The 12873-nt window shown below is 38.7% G+C and overlaps 1 protein-coding gene across 1 annotated transcript in view; it reads right to left on the bottom strand.

Annotated features, from left to right (window-relative positions):
* gfpt2 (glutamine-fructose-6-phosphate transaminase 2) overlaps nucleotides 1-11112 on the bottom strand; it is a 25483-nt gene extending 14371 nt beyond the window's left edge. The window contains exons 1-8 of the mRNA XM_031319428.2: nucleotides 10896-11112; nucleotides 7017-7124; nucleotides 6289-6396; nucleotides 5868-5993; nucleotides 5090-5148; nucleotides 3644-3775; nucleotides 2058-2119; nucleotides 15-94 (exon numbers count right to left, since the gene is read on the bottom strand). Coding sequence (XP_031175288.1) covers nucleotides 15-94; nucleotides 2058-2119; nucleotides 3644-3775; nucleotides 5090-5148; nucleotides 5868-5993; nucleotides 6289-6396; nucleotides 7017-7124; nucleotides 10896-10902 — 682 coding nt within the window. The 5' untranslated portion in view covers nucleotides 10903-11112. The remainder of the gene's footprint in view (nucleotides 1-14; nucleotides 95-2057; nucleotides 2120-3643; nucleotides 3776-5089; nucleotides 5149-5867; nucleotides 5994-6288; nucleotides 6397-7016; nucleotides 7125-10895) is intronic.
* Between the last annotated feature and the right edge of the window lie 1761 nt (nucleotides 11113-12873).

Below are 12873 nucleotides of genomic sequence, written 5' to 3'. Positions count from 1 at the left end.
AGAACAGAGCTCACCAGTGTTGTACTGGATGGGGATGTTTTCGGTCGACAGCTCATGCTCGCTTCGCACACCAATGAGCAATGGACTTCCTCTCCTGCCGAGACAAGAATGAGGCAGGCAGGGAGGACGAGGCGGAGAGAGGGAGAGGAAGTATGGGTGAGGTGGGAGAAAAGAGAGGATTAGGCTTTGTAGACACACAACAATGTCAGATACATCCACTCTCATGTGGCGCTTTGTAAAGGTACTGTTGATGTAACCTGACATCCTATCCTGCTGTATTATTCCAAACAAAACTGAAGTTCCTTGGCACTCCTTATGATCTCTCCTCTCTTTCGTCCAATCATTTTTTCTTCCCTCAAACTCAATCTTTTAACTCTCAGTTTTTCATTATTATGTACACAATCCTGAGGTTTGGTTTGTCCCTGTACAGACGGAGGCTCAGACATTCTCCCACTTATTCCAGATCTTTTCGAAACATTCTCATCTTGAACATTAGACGGGTAAACTGATCCTCCATTCTCCGTCTACATCCGTCTAGGATTTGCTCACAGTTCCTGGACCAAGTCACTGCTTTCTCATTGGTTACTGATATCATGTGGGCTTCTCCTATTGGCTGTGAAGCAGGGAAGGTGCAAACACATATATATTTGACAGGTAAAGGAGGAGGGTGTGAGGAGGTTAATAATAGATGAAACCTTTACACGCCTATCTTGTGACCACAGTCCAAACAGTATATCAAAAGAAAACCTCTTAATGGCGAGTTACTTAATATGACAACACCTCTTGAGAAACTGCGTCCACAGAGCCTCTCCTTATTTCTTGTCTTTCTCTTTTCTCTCTGCTTAGCCCTTCTTTGGGGCTCGGCTACGCTGACGTAAGACCGCTGGTTGTTTTAAGGGGTCTGGGGCTTGAAAAGGGAAGGCTTGCAAACAGAAACATGTGGTCACTATCTAATACAATATTTACCCTGAGGGAGAGAGAGAAGGGAAAAAGGAAGGGAAGCAAAGGGATGAAAGAAAAATAAGGAGTAGGTAAGAGAAAGACAGAACGGTGAAGAAAAAAAAAATGGAGGAACAATAGATTGAGAGAAATTTAAAGAAAGAGAAGGTGAGAAGAAGAGGTTTAAGGTCCTGCCAGGAGGTTGATGCTTGACGAGAAAGGGCGGTTGGATAATTACAAACCTTCCCTCATCCCTCCGTCCAGGAGACAATGCTGACTATTCAACATATTAACCACAAAACTGCAAAGCCGAAGCTGTGCAATATACTGATATCAGATTGTTTTCTTCAGAAACTACAAGCACACAATAAACAAAAGGGATGCCAGTTTCCTGACTTTAGCAGCAGGTGTACCAAGAAGCAGCCTTGCCAACACTGGCACTGCCTGGCAACCTGTTTGTATAAACCATAAGTAACGGCCCATGTGTCTCTCTTCACTTGGTTGCCCTTTTGCCCTCCTCCTTTTTCTCTCTCTCACTCCCCTGCTCCCAGCAATCCCCTTTCCCCTGATCCATGATGGCTCACTGAACCAGGAAAGGTATAAAGTCAAATAAAATTATGTAAAGTGATAACCAGGAGTCTTTGCGGCAGTGGCACTTCCCGTCAGAAGCAGGAAACTCTCTAGTCTCTCCGTTAATGAGTCACAGAGAAGCCAGCCAGCAGCCCAGAGGCCAGAGGCCAAGGAGGTAGAGGGGGAACCTGAATTCAACCTCTGCTCTGCCTGGGTCTTAAGACGCAGAAAGCACTGACACATGCAGGCGGATGCGACTTTACACACATTTACATTCGCAAACTGATAACAATTTAATTGCCCATTATCATAAGCAAAGCAGGTTCCAGAATCGACATGTCACATGTAATGGATGTTATTTAGATTAAGCAACAATGACTGAATCAAATTCTCCTTAAATCATATTTAGTATTGCTTCATAGTTGTAATAACAGGGATGACTCATCTCCAATGAGTCTGGCTCACTGCACAGACACTGGACCAAAATGTGAAGTGAAATGTCCTAGCAGTGTGTGTGTGTGAGTGTGTGTGTGTGTGTGTGTACTAACCTGGTGGACACAGCCTCTCCAGGGTAATGACGACTTTTAAACACCAGAGCGAAGGCCCCCTCCTGAGACAAAAAGAAGCAGAGGAAACACTGAGTTTACATTAGCTTGATGAAAGACTGAAATACACCAATGTTAAAGTAGACTGACAGGGAAGAGGAGGAGAAACACTCCAAAATATAATGATTTAAATATAAAGGTAAGGTTAGTTGTGTATTCCTGGAAGCATGTAACGTTTAAGAAAAACAATTCCAGGACAAAAACAAAAAATTCCTCTGGCCCTGCGGGGTTTGGCAGTTATGGTGGGGTGTGTGGTAAGTAGTGATGTACCGTGAGGGGGCGGGGGGGATAAGAAATAAGACCTCTATTGTATAACATCAGCTGTGTTTCAAAAGCACTGACTGCAATGCTGCCTGCGGTGGTTAGAAGCAGAACAGGCTTGGAGTGTGTTTGTGTGTGTGCAGTGTTGAAAGTGGGGGGATAAGAGAGGGAGACGAGGGCTGTACGTTTGTCTAACTATCTGGTTCCCATTACTCCAAATCCAAAATGGCTCCTTTGCCTCCTATGTTCTTCTGAGGAGAGAGAACCCACTCCAATCAAACGTGTGAAGCTGTGAAGCATGAAAGTCACCCAATGGAAAAAGAGAGGCTTGGTCCATCTAACCCCCCAAAAAATTCTGTTTCTACGAGTGATGATGTCACGTGTGATGCTGTGAGGGCGGTTGCTATAGTGACGTTGAGATGTTTTTATGATGCCGTACAATGTTTTAATGGACAGGAAATTCAAGCACACATTGTAGAATGAGCAAATGAGTGTGTGTGTGTGTGTGTGTGTGTGTGTGTGTGTGTGTGTGTATGTGTGTGTATGAATGGTCAATGAAACATTTTATGACACTAGGCTACATGATGCTATCCTTCACAGTTATCAAGAAGCTGGTCATAAAAACGTCTATCCCTTAACCTAGAGCTGAAGTAAAAAGTTAAGAAGTTAATAAACTTTGGTGTGTCTCACTGGCAGTGGTAGAAGAAGTACTCCGATCCTTTACTTCCGTAAAAAATAAAAAAATAAAAAAAAATTAAAAAGACTCTATTACAGGTAAAAGTCCTGAATTTAAAATGTTACTTAAGTATAAGAACATAAGTATTATCAGTGAAATGTACTTAAGGTACCAAAAGTTAAAGTACACATTATGCAGATGGGTAGATTAGTAATATAGTACTGCATCATATCATAAAAGCGTATCTGTTGTTTATGTAAGTAACTAGTAACTATCGCTATTAAACAAATAGAGGAGTAAAAAGTACAACATTTCCCTGAGATGTAGAGTAGTCAAGTATAGAGTAGCATAACATGGAAATACTTTGGTAAAATCTGTTCAAATTGTACTTAAGTACAATACATGAGTAAATGTACTTAGTAACATTCATTCACTGCTCACTGGCAGAACAAAGAAATAGAAGCAAACCCCTGATATCTTGTTATATAACAACAAAACAAAGATTAGCATGCTAACACTAGCTGTGCTGCTATACAGGGGGCAAGCTGTGTCGGTGTTGGAAGTTATGTGCAGCTGTGTGTGAGCTACTCACCAGCTGCTTAATAACCCTCTCTACCAGGGTGGAGAAGGTGATGTCATTCTCTCGGTTGTCGTAAACATATTTGGTCAATTTCGGGATCACCTCTGTGTCCGTCTCTGACTCAAACTCATATCCTTTGGTGATCTGAGGAAGGTACAGTTTATATTAATATTAACACAAACACACTGAGGATATACTGTCAGTCATTCTGCAATATCAGACTGCAGCAATTATTATTATTTTTTTACTTATTCCATGTGAATCTTTTATTTTGGTCGCTTTTTATGAAGTGCTTAAGGTTGGTGTCAAAACAAATATCCAAACTGTAGCTTAGTACACTGGACAGAATTACTATCAAACATCAAACAAAGGTAAAAGCTTTCAGTTTTAAGGCGGGAATCCATAACTTTCTGCATGTTGCTGATTGAAGGAAACTGGAATTATGTTTAAACTTTTTTGATGAAGCATTCAGAGTCATACTTGTGACGTTGCCTCATGTCACTGTTGTGTGTAAACAACTAGCTACTTAATTACATGGTAAAATCTTTAATACTTTATTTGCTTAAGTGATTATATTACAACTTAAGTTGCATGGGCCGATTAAGTCATTTCACACTGAATGTTTTATGTGCAACAATATAGTCTGAACAGACTTCATTGGTTTTGTCAGCAAAAAGTTGTGCTATTTAAGCAAGACAAGGTTATTTCAGCTTTTAATAATTAGATTTCCTCCCTCCATCAAAAAAATAAATAAATACTTATCAACATCCTTTATGATAAGTATGTAATGTATGTACATTACATACTTATCATTCAAATATGCATCTTGCACACTACTTTGCACTATTACTTTTTGCACTTTACATCCCACTCCATGTGTACTTGTCTTGATATTATGTCTTATTTGTATATTTGTATTTTTGTATATTATGTTGATATGTGCCTGTATGTATATTATTGTCTCTATTGTACAGTATGTATCTATATTACTATGTGTCTATTTGCTGAATATATAGAGAGTTAACAGCTACCAAAGTCAAATTCCTTGTGTATGTAAGTATACTTGGCCAATAAAACTGATTCTGATTCTGATGAGTAATACTGAATAATGTTGCCTTAATAGATAGTTCTAGTGCTGACAGCTAGAGTTATTTAAAAACAGAATTCTTGCATGATGTTGTTGTTTTGTTGGTCCTTTGCTTGCAGTTGTTGCCTATGTAGTGGACAGACTGTTTTTTAGAACAAACCCAGCTGAATAAATACAACAAATGGCACATTATATAGTCTTTATGACTCATTTAAGGGATGTTATGATTCTCACAGAGACTGTGACCGAGCGGCTTGCCACTGAGCAGGATACAGGACACTGAGCCTGGTGGGCGGATCTGAGATGGCACTGAACAGGGTTGGGACTTGCTTGTTTGTACAAGAGAAAGTCCAGATGATAATGCGACTTACCAGGTATGCCTTCAGCTCTTTGTAGTTGGTGATGATGCCATTGTGGATGACAACAAACTCTAAAAGAAAGTCAATGAGAGTGAACAGATTAGACAAAGGGGCTAAAGGTAAAAAACGAATTAAGTCATGAGAACTCGAATGCTCTCTCATGTTACAATGTTAATGCATGTGGACAAAACAGTGGATTTAGCAGCAACTAAAATGACACAAAAACAGTATCACCACATATGAGTTACAAACAAGATGATAAGTTATCATGATAACCAATAATAGGTCTGTATACCCATTACAATATAGTAATAAATCATAATATAATACAAACATAAGTTACTTAGTGTTTCTCCTTTTCTGTTATATGAACTCTCACACTTTGGACTTAAATGAACATACACACCTTGGTCTAAAGCCAAGATACATTATTGACACGCCTACTAACATGGCGCACTAATGACAAAGAGATGGGTGTATATTTAGTTAGAACAGAGTCTACAGTGTCTGAGGGCTTGTTAAATGAATGGGTATAGCATCTTTTATTTTAATGATATAACTGGATGACAATGTAGGAATTCATAACATGATAATCACAGAGTCACAGAAAAAAAGGTCAGAGTTGATGATAATTGTTTTCCTTTGTCAAAGCCTAAAACCGCCATTAATATTGACATTCCTACGTTATGTTTTGCATAGATTTATAGTTGAGCATGGGTGTTACAGTATATGCATTTATATACTGTACTGTGTATGTGGGCATGCATTAAAGTACATTGGCAGATATTACCGTTATCCTTGTCAGAGCGATGAGGGTGGCTGTTGACAGCGCTGGGCTCTCCGTGTGTGGCCCAGCGAGTGTGAGCGAGGCCAAAGTGTGTGCTCAGCTCCTCATCCAGGTCCAGTGAGTCTTTCTCTGAACAAGCAAAACACAACACCAATCCCTTTACTGACATGAATAGACTGCATTTTACTGCCGTGAATAGAGTGATGGGACTTTTAAAGTCAGAAAAAAATGCACCTCACAATGTTCAATAGAGGGGGAGAATTTTGGATTTTTGGAAAAATTCTTCAAAATGAAGTACAAAAAGAATGGACACTTTTCAAACGGGACACACTAAGGACAATATCTCAAAACTGAGAGCAACAAACGTACGTTTTACATACAAAAACTGTTGTGAGAAATATGGATCAAATGTGCATGAACCCACTGTAAAGCTCCTCATCCAGAGCCTTGACCTTCCCCTTCTTCTTGATCAAGCAGATGGCGTTGTCGTTGACGTCAGTGGCTGTCTTCCTAGGGCCATCGACAGCGATACCTGCAAAGAGACAGGGAGGGGCAATGAAATATATACTTCTATAGTGAGGTAAGTAAGACACTAAGCTTATATTAGTGATGAGAGGTCAAATTTAACTTCATCATGTAAATGCAGATGGATATGTTATGACTAATGACAAAGGTACAAACTTGGGCAAGTTCAGCAAGGCCTATTGTTAGGCCTATGTAAGCAGCAAAACAGCATCTGAGGTATTTATTGTGGGGTGTAAAGGCCTCTTAGTTGTGTGTTCATTTACAAAATGAAGCCACACTTTGTGATGTCTCTTTGTGAACCAGTTATAGCTGTTATACTGGTTTTGCATCATTCATTCAAGATTACTATGATTGTAATTATTAAACTAAATTGTGCCACGTATACAGTAGGAAGCAGTCAAAATGACCAGGGCGTGGTAGTACAAATCCAACAACAATTTGCAGTGATTCAACTCCAAAAAATTAAATTTTCTGCCAGATTGTGTTTTCTCAATGCCTTGAAGCTTTTTAAGGACTCGACACACAGGGACTGCCAAGGACAACTATACACTTTTGTGCATGGTGTGTGTGTGTGTGTGTGTGTGTGTGTGTGTGTGTGTGTCAACACTGTGAAGCCAAGTGTCTTACCTGCTGAATCGTACCCTCTGTACTCCAGTCGCTGCAGTCCCTTCACCAGCGTCTCAAATATCTCCTTTCTGGTGCGAGGCACTCGGTAATTCAGATAGGCAAAGATCCCTTTTAGAGAGGGAGAAAGAGAAACAGAACTAAAAACCCTCTGAAACCGTGTAGGCAGAGTTTACACAACTGCAAAGCGCAAAGTGGCATGGGAGCTCAGTATATTTCATTTAAGCATACATTTACAAAGTAGGATATAGGAACAAACATCTGCCAGTAGTTAGATGATATCAATATCCACTTTTTTTTAAATAGATGATTGAGGAAGGACATGGCAGATCAGTGATCAACTCCTAGCTTTCAGCTGTATTATCTTTTATAGTCTATATCTTCAACTAACACTAATATGCTTGGGAAGGACAAAAACTATACAGGCTGTATGACAGAGCAGAAATGGTATATCGTTATTCCAGGTAATTGCATGAGCTGAGTCAAGTTGACTTCAATATTCATTCAATATATTTGATAAAATAACTGTGGACAGTATGAGGCTGCTGGGTTGTTTATATGCCTCCTGTCCCGGTGTGCGTGTGTGTGTATGTGTGTGTGTGTGTGTGTGTGTGTGTGTGTGTGTGTGTGTGTGTGTGTGTGTGTGTGTGTGTAGGAATGTTTCGGGCAGCTCTGCTCCCTCAAGCACACAGCTGACCATTGACGGACGCACATTGCGCGCAGTGTTGGAGCAGCCAGGTAGGCAGGCTGCTGTTACCTCCCACAGTCTTGGCCTCTTCCTTGCAGACACGAGGAGAGGGCGAAGTGCTGTCGTGTGGCTGTAAATGTCCCTGTTTCGAGAGTTTTTTTTTACACGTGAGGTTGTCAAAAGACGCGATATGTAGGCTATAATAGTTTAACTTTAGGTATAGCTGTAGTTGTGGCGGTGGGTGTGACTCGCTTAACCCTCATGTTGTCCTCGGGTCAAATTTGACCCCTTTTTCGAAGTTTTTATATCAGAAATATGGGTTTCTTTCAACCAAATTTCCCCAAAAATAACATCCAACACTGAAATAAAAATTGCGATCACTACTTTCATAGTCTACCCGGGTCAAAATCTGAGCGGGTATAAATTAGCAGCAGGTTTGATATTCGCCGGATATTCGTTTTCGACTTACCCCCGATTCAGTTTCTTCAATAAAATTCCACTACATTACGAGTGTAGTATGTTGAGGACAGTTTAGGACACTGTATCAAAAAAATGGCAATGGTATTTCTCGTTGCTACCGATTTACGAGCGAAAACAGCACTTCAATCTACGTTCCGGCTGTTGGCTGAGTTAGGGACCGTCTACAAATTACAGTGCTCAGGCTGGTGACATATAGACTTATGGGATTCTTTCAGGAAAGAAATCACCAAAAATCATCTTTTGTAATTCTGATTACTGTAGTAGTAGCCAATGGTGGTCTGATAGTTACTACAGGTCATATTTTTGTCATATGTCACATTATAGTGAAACAGGATGGAATTAAAAGTTTAAAATATTCACAAAAATCAACAAAGGTACATTTCCTCATTCTGATTGCTGTAGTAGTTGCTAAAGGCAGGATGCTACGTACTACAGGTCATATTTTTGTCATATGTCACATTACAGTGAAACAGTATGCAATTAAAAGATTAAAATATTCACAATTCACAATTGTCTACTAATAAATTACGTTCTGTAGTAGAAGATAGAAGACTGGGAAAGAGAAAATCCGTGACGATGTAAAAGTTTTGTGGGGCAAGGTTAGAGGAAAAGTCAACGTGAAAGATTCATTATTATATTATTTATTATGTTTATTTTTATTTATCTTTTCTGCCTCTTATTATTACAGTATTTTTTATTTTTATTTAAGTGTCGCTGCCTATTATTTATTACTTTATTTATATCTTTATTTAAGTGTCGCTTATTATTATAAATATTATGTTATTTATATTTTTTATTTATGTTTTGTTAAGAAATACAAGTCTCTTAGCTATAGGCTATTCATGACAGATTTTGTTCTATGTTGTTTATTCTACAAAGTGAGATCATTTTGGGGTCATATTGCCCTATAGGGGTTGAATAACAAAAGTATAGTGAATAAGAAAATTAAGCTCCACAAAATGAAAGAGGAAAAAAATACTAATTAAGGGGATCTTATTCAACAAACAAGGAAATGAGGTAACCAAAACAGGAAAATGTCTATTCCATCAACTCCTTTTGATAAATGATCTGATAATGTCATCTGACCTGTAATAAGACATACTCTGGCAACTACATCCAAGAGAATAAGAACATGTATTTTTATTCATCACTGGGCTTTGTTTTTGTTTAAGAACCATGCCTACATCCACCCTTCTTTACTACTCTGTAATTAAAAAATGACTTGTTAACAATGCCTTTGGTGTGTTTTTTTTATAATTATTCCCGTCCTGTTACACTAAAAAATCCACCTACATTAAGTAGCAGCCTAGCAACAAGCCCATTACATCAAACAGAATGTGAAAATGTCTTTTCATTGAATTTTAAACAATTAATTCCATCCTGTTTCACTGTAATGTGACATATGACAAAAATATGACCTGTAGTACGTAGCACCCTGCCTTTGGCAACTACTACAGCAATCAGAATGAGGAAATGTACCTTTGTTGATTTTTGGTGAATAGTTTAATCTTTTAATTGCATACTGTTTCACTGTAATGTGACATATGACAATAATATGACCTGTAGTACGTAGCACCCTGCCTTTAGCAACTACTACAGCAATCAGAATGAGGAAATGTACCTTTGTTGATTTTTGGTGAATATTTTAAACTTTTAATTCCATCCTGTTTCACTATAATGTGACATATGACAAAAATATGACCTGTAGTAACTATCAGACCACCATTGGCTACTACTACAGTAATCAGAATTACAAAAGATGATTTTTGGTGATTTCTTTCCTGAAAGAATCCCATAAGTCTATATGTCACCAGCCTGAGCACTGTAATTTGTAGACGGTCCCTAACTCAGCCAACAGCCGGAACGTAGATTGAAGTGCTGTTTTCGCTCGTAAATCGGTAGCAACGAGAAATACCATTGTCATTTTTTTTGATACAGTGTCCTAAACTGTCCTCAACATACTACACTCGTAATGTAGTGGAATTTTATTGAAGAAACTGAATCGGGGGTAAGTCGAAAACGAATATCAAACCTGCTGCTAACTTATACCCGCTCAAAATCTGTGATAATACATAAACATAACTAATAGTTATGTTAGAAAGGAACATATATGTTCCTTTCTTTGATCTCAACTATTAGTCAAAATATATTTTTTTAAAATAGGCATAATTTCATGCAAATGAGGTGCAGTGACCATAAATTTCAAAGAAGTGTAAAAGGTAATAAGTTGGAATCAAGGCTAAGAAGATGTAAGACAGACCTGGGGGAGACTTTACAGGCTACGTTAGGCTTTATAAACAAACCAAACCAGGTCAATTTTGGTGGACGGGAAGACAACACAAGGGTTAAATAACTTGCCCCTTAGTTACTCTGACAGTAACTTACTGTACGGCTTGCCTGTCAACATCCGTGAGTGAAAATCCTGACACGTCGCAGTTGGGCGTAAGGCTTTTAAGAAAAGAAACAGAGCTATTTATGTAACCGTTTCGGTTCAGAATTCCTATTTCCATTACCACTAAAACAATAACAACATCGGTATAATTACACGAGACCAATCGTATGATATGATAACTTTGCGAATCCCTCGCTCGACATCGGTATCCTACTATACTAGCACCGGGCACAGCAGGAGCTCGTCAGTGCAATGTTAAGATTTTGGAATTACTTCCTACAAGTTTCTAAATACATCAACTCGATGAAATAGGTAAACCTACCACACATGACTCAAGCTTGGCCTTCGTAACTGGATACCTTTATGTGAGAAAACGACTTGTAGTTTCCCCGATTTGAGTGATGCTTCTGCCTCTGCCGTGTTCTATCCAGACTGCACACTCCCTCTATTCATTTAAACGGTGTTTCCTGGAGAGGCAGCGGCCCCGCCTCCTCTGACAGCTCCCCTGTCCTGTCAACATCGTCCTGCTGCTTCCTCACAGGTAGGCTATTCATCACATCACCTGTCACAGCTTGATAGGGCGCCTGTTAACTCATTTACCTGCCGACCTACCTGTTGACGTCGGCAGTTTTTTCAAGTCTGTCCACTTTCAATGAGCTGATAGTTCACCTTTTTAGTGTCAGTTAGCCAAGTTTGGCATGTGTCCACACTATAGTATAAAATAAGGACTTTACATTGTCGAACATTTGTTTGATAAAGGTTCTTTTCGTGTTCACCTGAGAAGGAAGCAGAGCCTGTAGCATTTAGCAGGTATGCTGGCAATATGGAATATGATTCATTTCTTACTAATGCATGCCTGTAACTGTATACTCAGCTACTTTTGATTTCACTAAACCTTTTGCTGGCATACTTTTTTGGTCCCTCTGGCACCCTATTTCTATATAACCTAGTTTGGAAATAAATATGATATTTCTGAGCAATATTATAAAATAATTCTACATAGCAAGGAATCTATTAATATTGTTGTACTGTTGCTAAATTAAATGTATTGTTCTTTTCCAAGAATGTGTGAGTAGCTATGCTTTTTTGTTATTAAAGAATGAGGAATCTAAGTGCTAATTAATGAAGTGAGTTCCAGAATAACTGTATCAGGGACATTTATGTAAATGTTCCCACTACACACAACAATAGAAAATAATGAGGAAATTTTGATCAGTTATTTGTTTTGCATCATTTGGCACCTGATCCAGTAATGATCATGTCAGGGGTTTACAGATTCCAGACATAATCCTATTATTAGATAGGCTACTTTAGCATTAGCCACTGATTTTGTGTCAATCTGCTGATCCATTGATTCTTCAGCACTGGTACTGGAGTGATTAGGACTTGTACTCTACAAACAATAATTAAAAACTCCTTCACATATTTCTACTCTTACTGATGATGATCTGATGCCAAGCAAAACTTAAAGCGATGAGGAAAAACAGAAACGGATGGACTTGGACATATCCTACAAGTTGCTTCTGCATCATCTCGGAATGTCTCCTGGACTAGTTAGATTGAAAGCTTTTTATGTTCATGTTCCAATCCAATCCAACTTTATTTATAAAGCACCTTAAAAACAACACTGTTGACCAAAGTGCTGAACACAGTCTATAAATAAACAATAACATACAACAGAGGCACAACACAAAATAAAAAAACAATAAAATAAATGCAATAATACAAAACTCAAAGTCAACCCTCAAACTGAGTTAAAAGCCAAAGAAAATAAATGAGTTTTAAGATGTAAATAAGAGAAATTTATTTTTTTTTTTTTTTTATTTAAGGCACTGCTCATTATTTTATGATTCTTGCCAGACAATTTCATGTTGATATAAAATGATTGTTCTATTGTAGCCTACTCCTCCTAAATGAATACCAATTTCAAGTCCTCGTACGGACCAAGTACATGTGTGTACTGGTAACTTGAGAGGGGCCAGTTCAACTCTTGGGCACTGCTAAAGTGCCCTTGAGCAAAGCACTGAACTGCCAACTGCTCTGGGCGCCTTTGATGGACAGCCCCCTCACTCTGACATCTTCCCATTAGTGCATGCATTAAGGTCCTGTTTGTGCATGTGTTTGTAATGTAACAACACAGTGTAAAACTGTAATTTCCCCTTGGGGATCATTAAAAAGTATGTCTTCTTCTTCATCATCAGTTTCACAAAATTGAAACAGCTTTCCAGCACTGAAGCCATGCACTTACAGCACTGTAACTTTTCAACCTTATCACTCCGGTTACACCTACTGCTTCTAGT

Source organism: Sander lucioperca, chromosome 1 (genome assembly GCF_008315115.2).
Source record: "Sander lucioperca isolate FBNREF2018 chromosome 1, SLUC_FBN_1.2, whole genome shotgun sequence".
NCBI classification, from domain to species: Eukaryota; Metazoa; Chordata; class Actinopteri; order Perciformes; family Percidae; genus Sander; species Sander lucioperca.
Note: the sequence above shows the minus strand (reverse complement) of the source record. Positions and strands in the feature narration are given on the sequence as shown.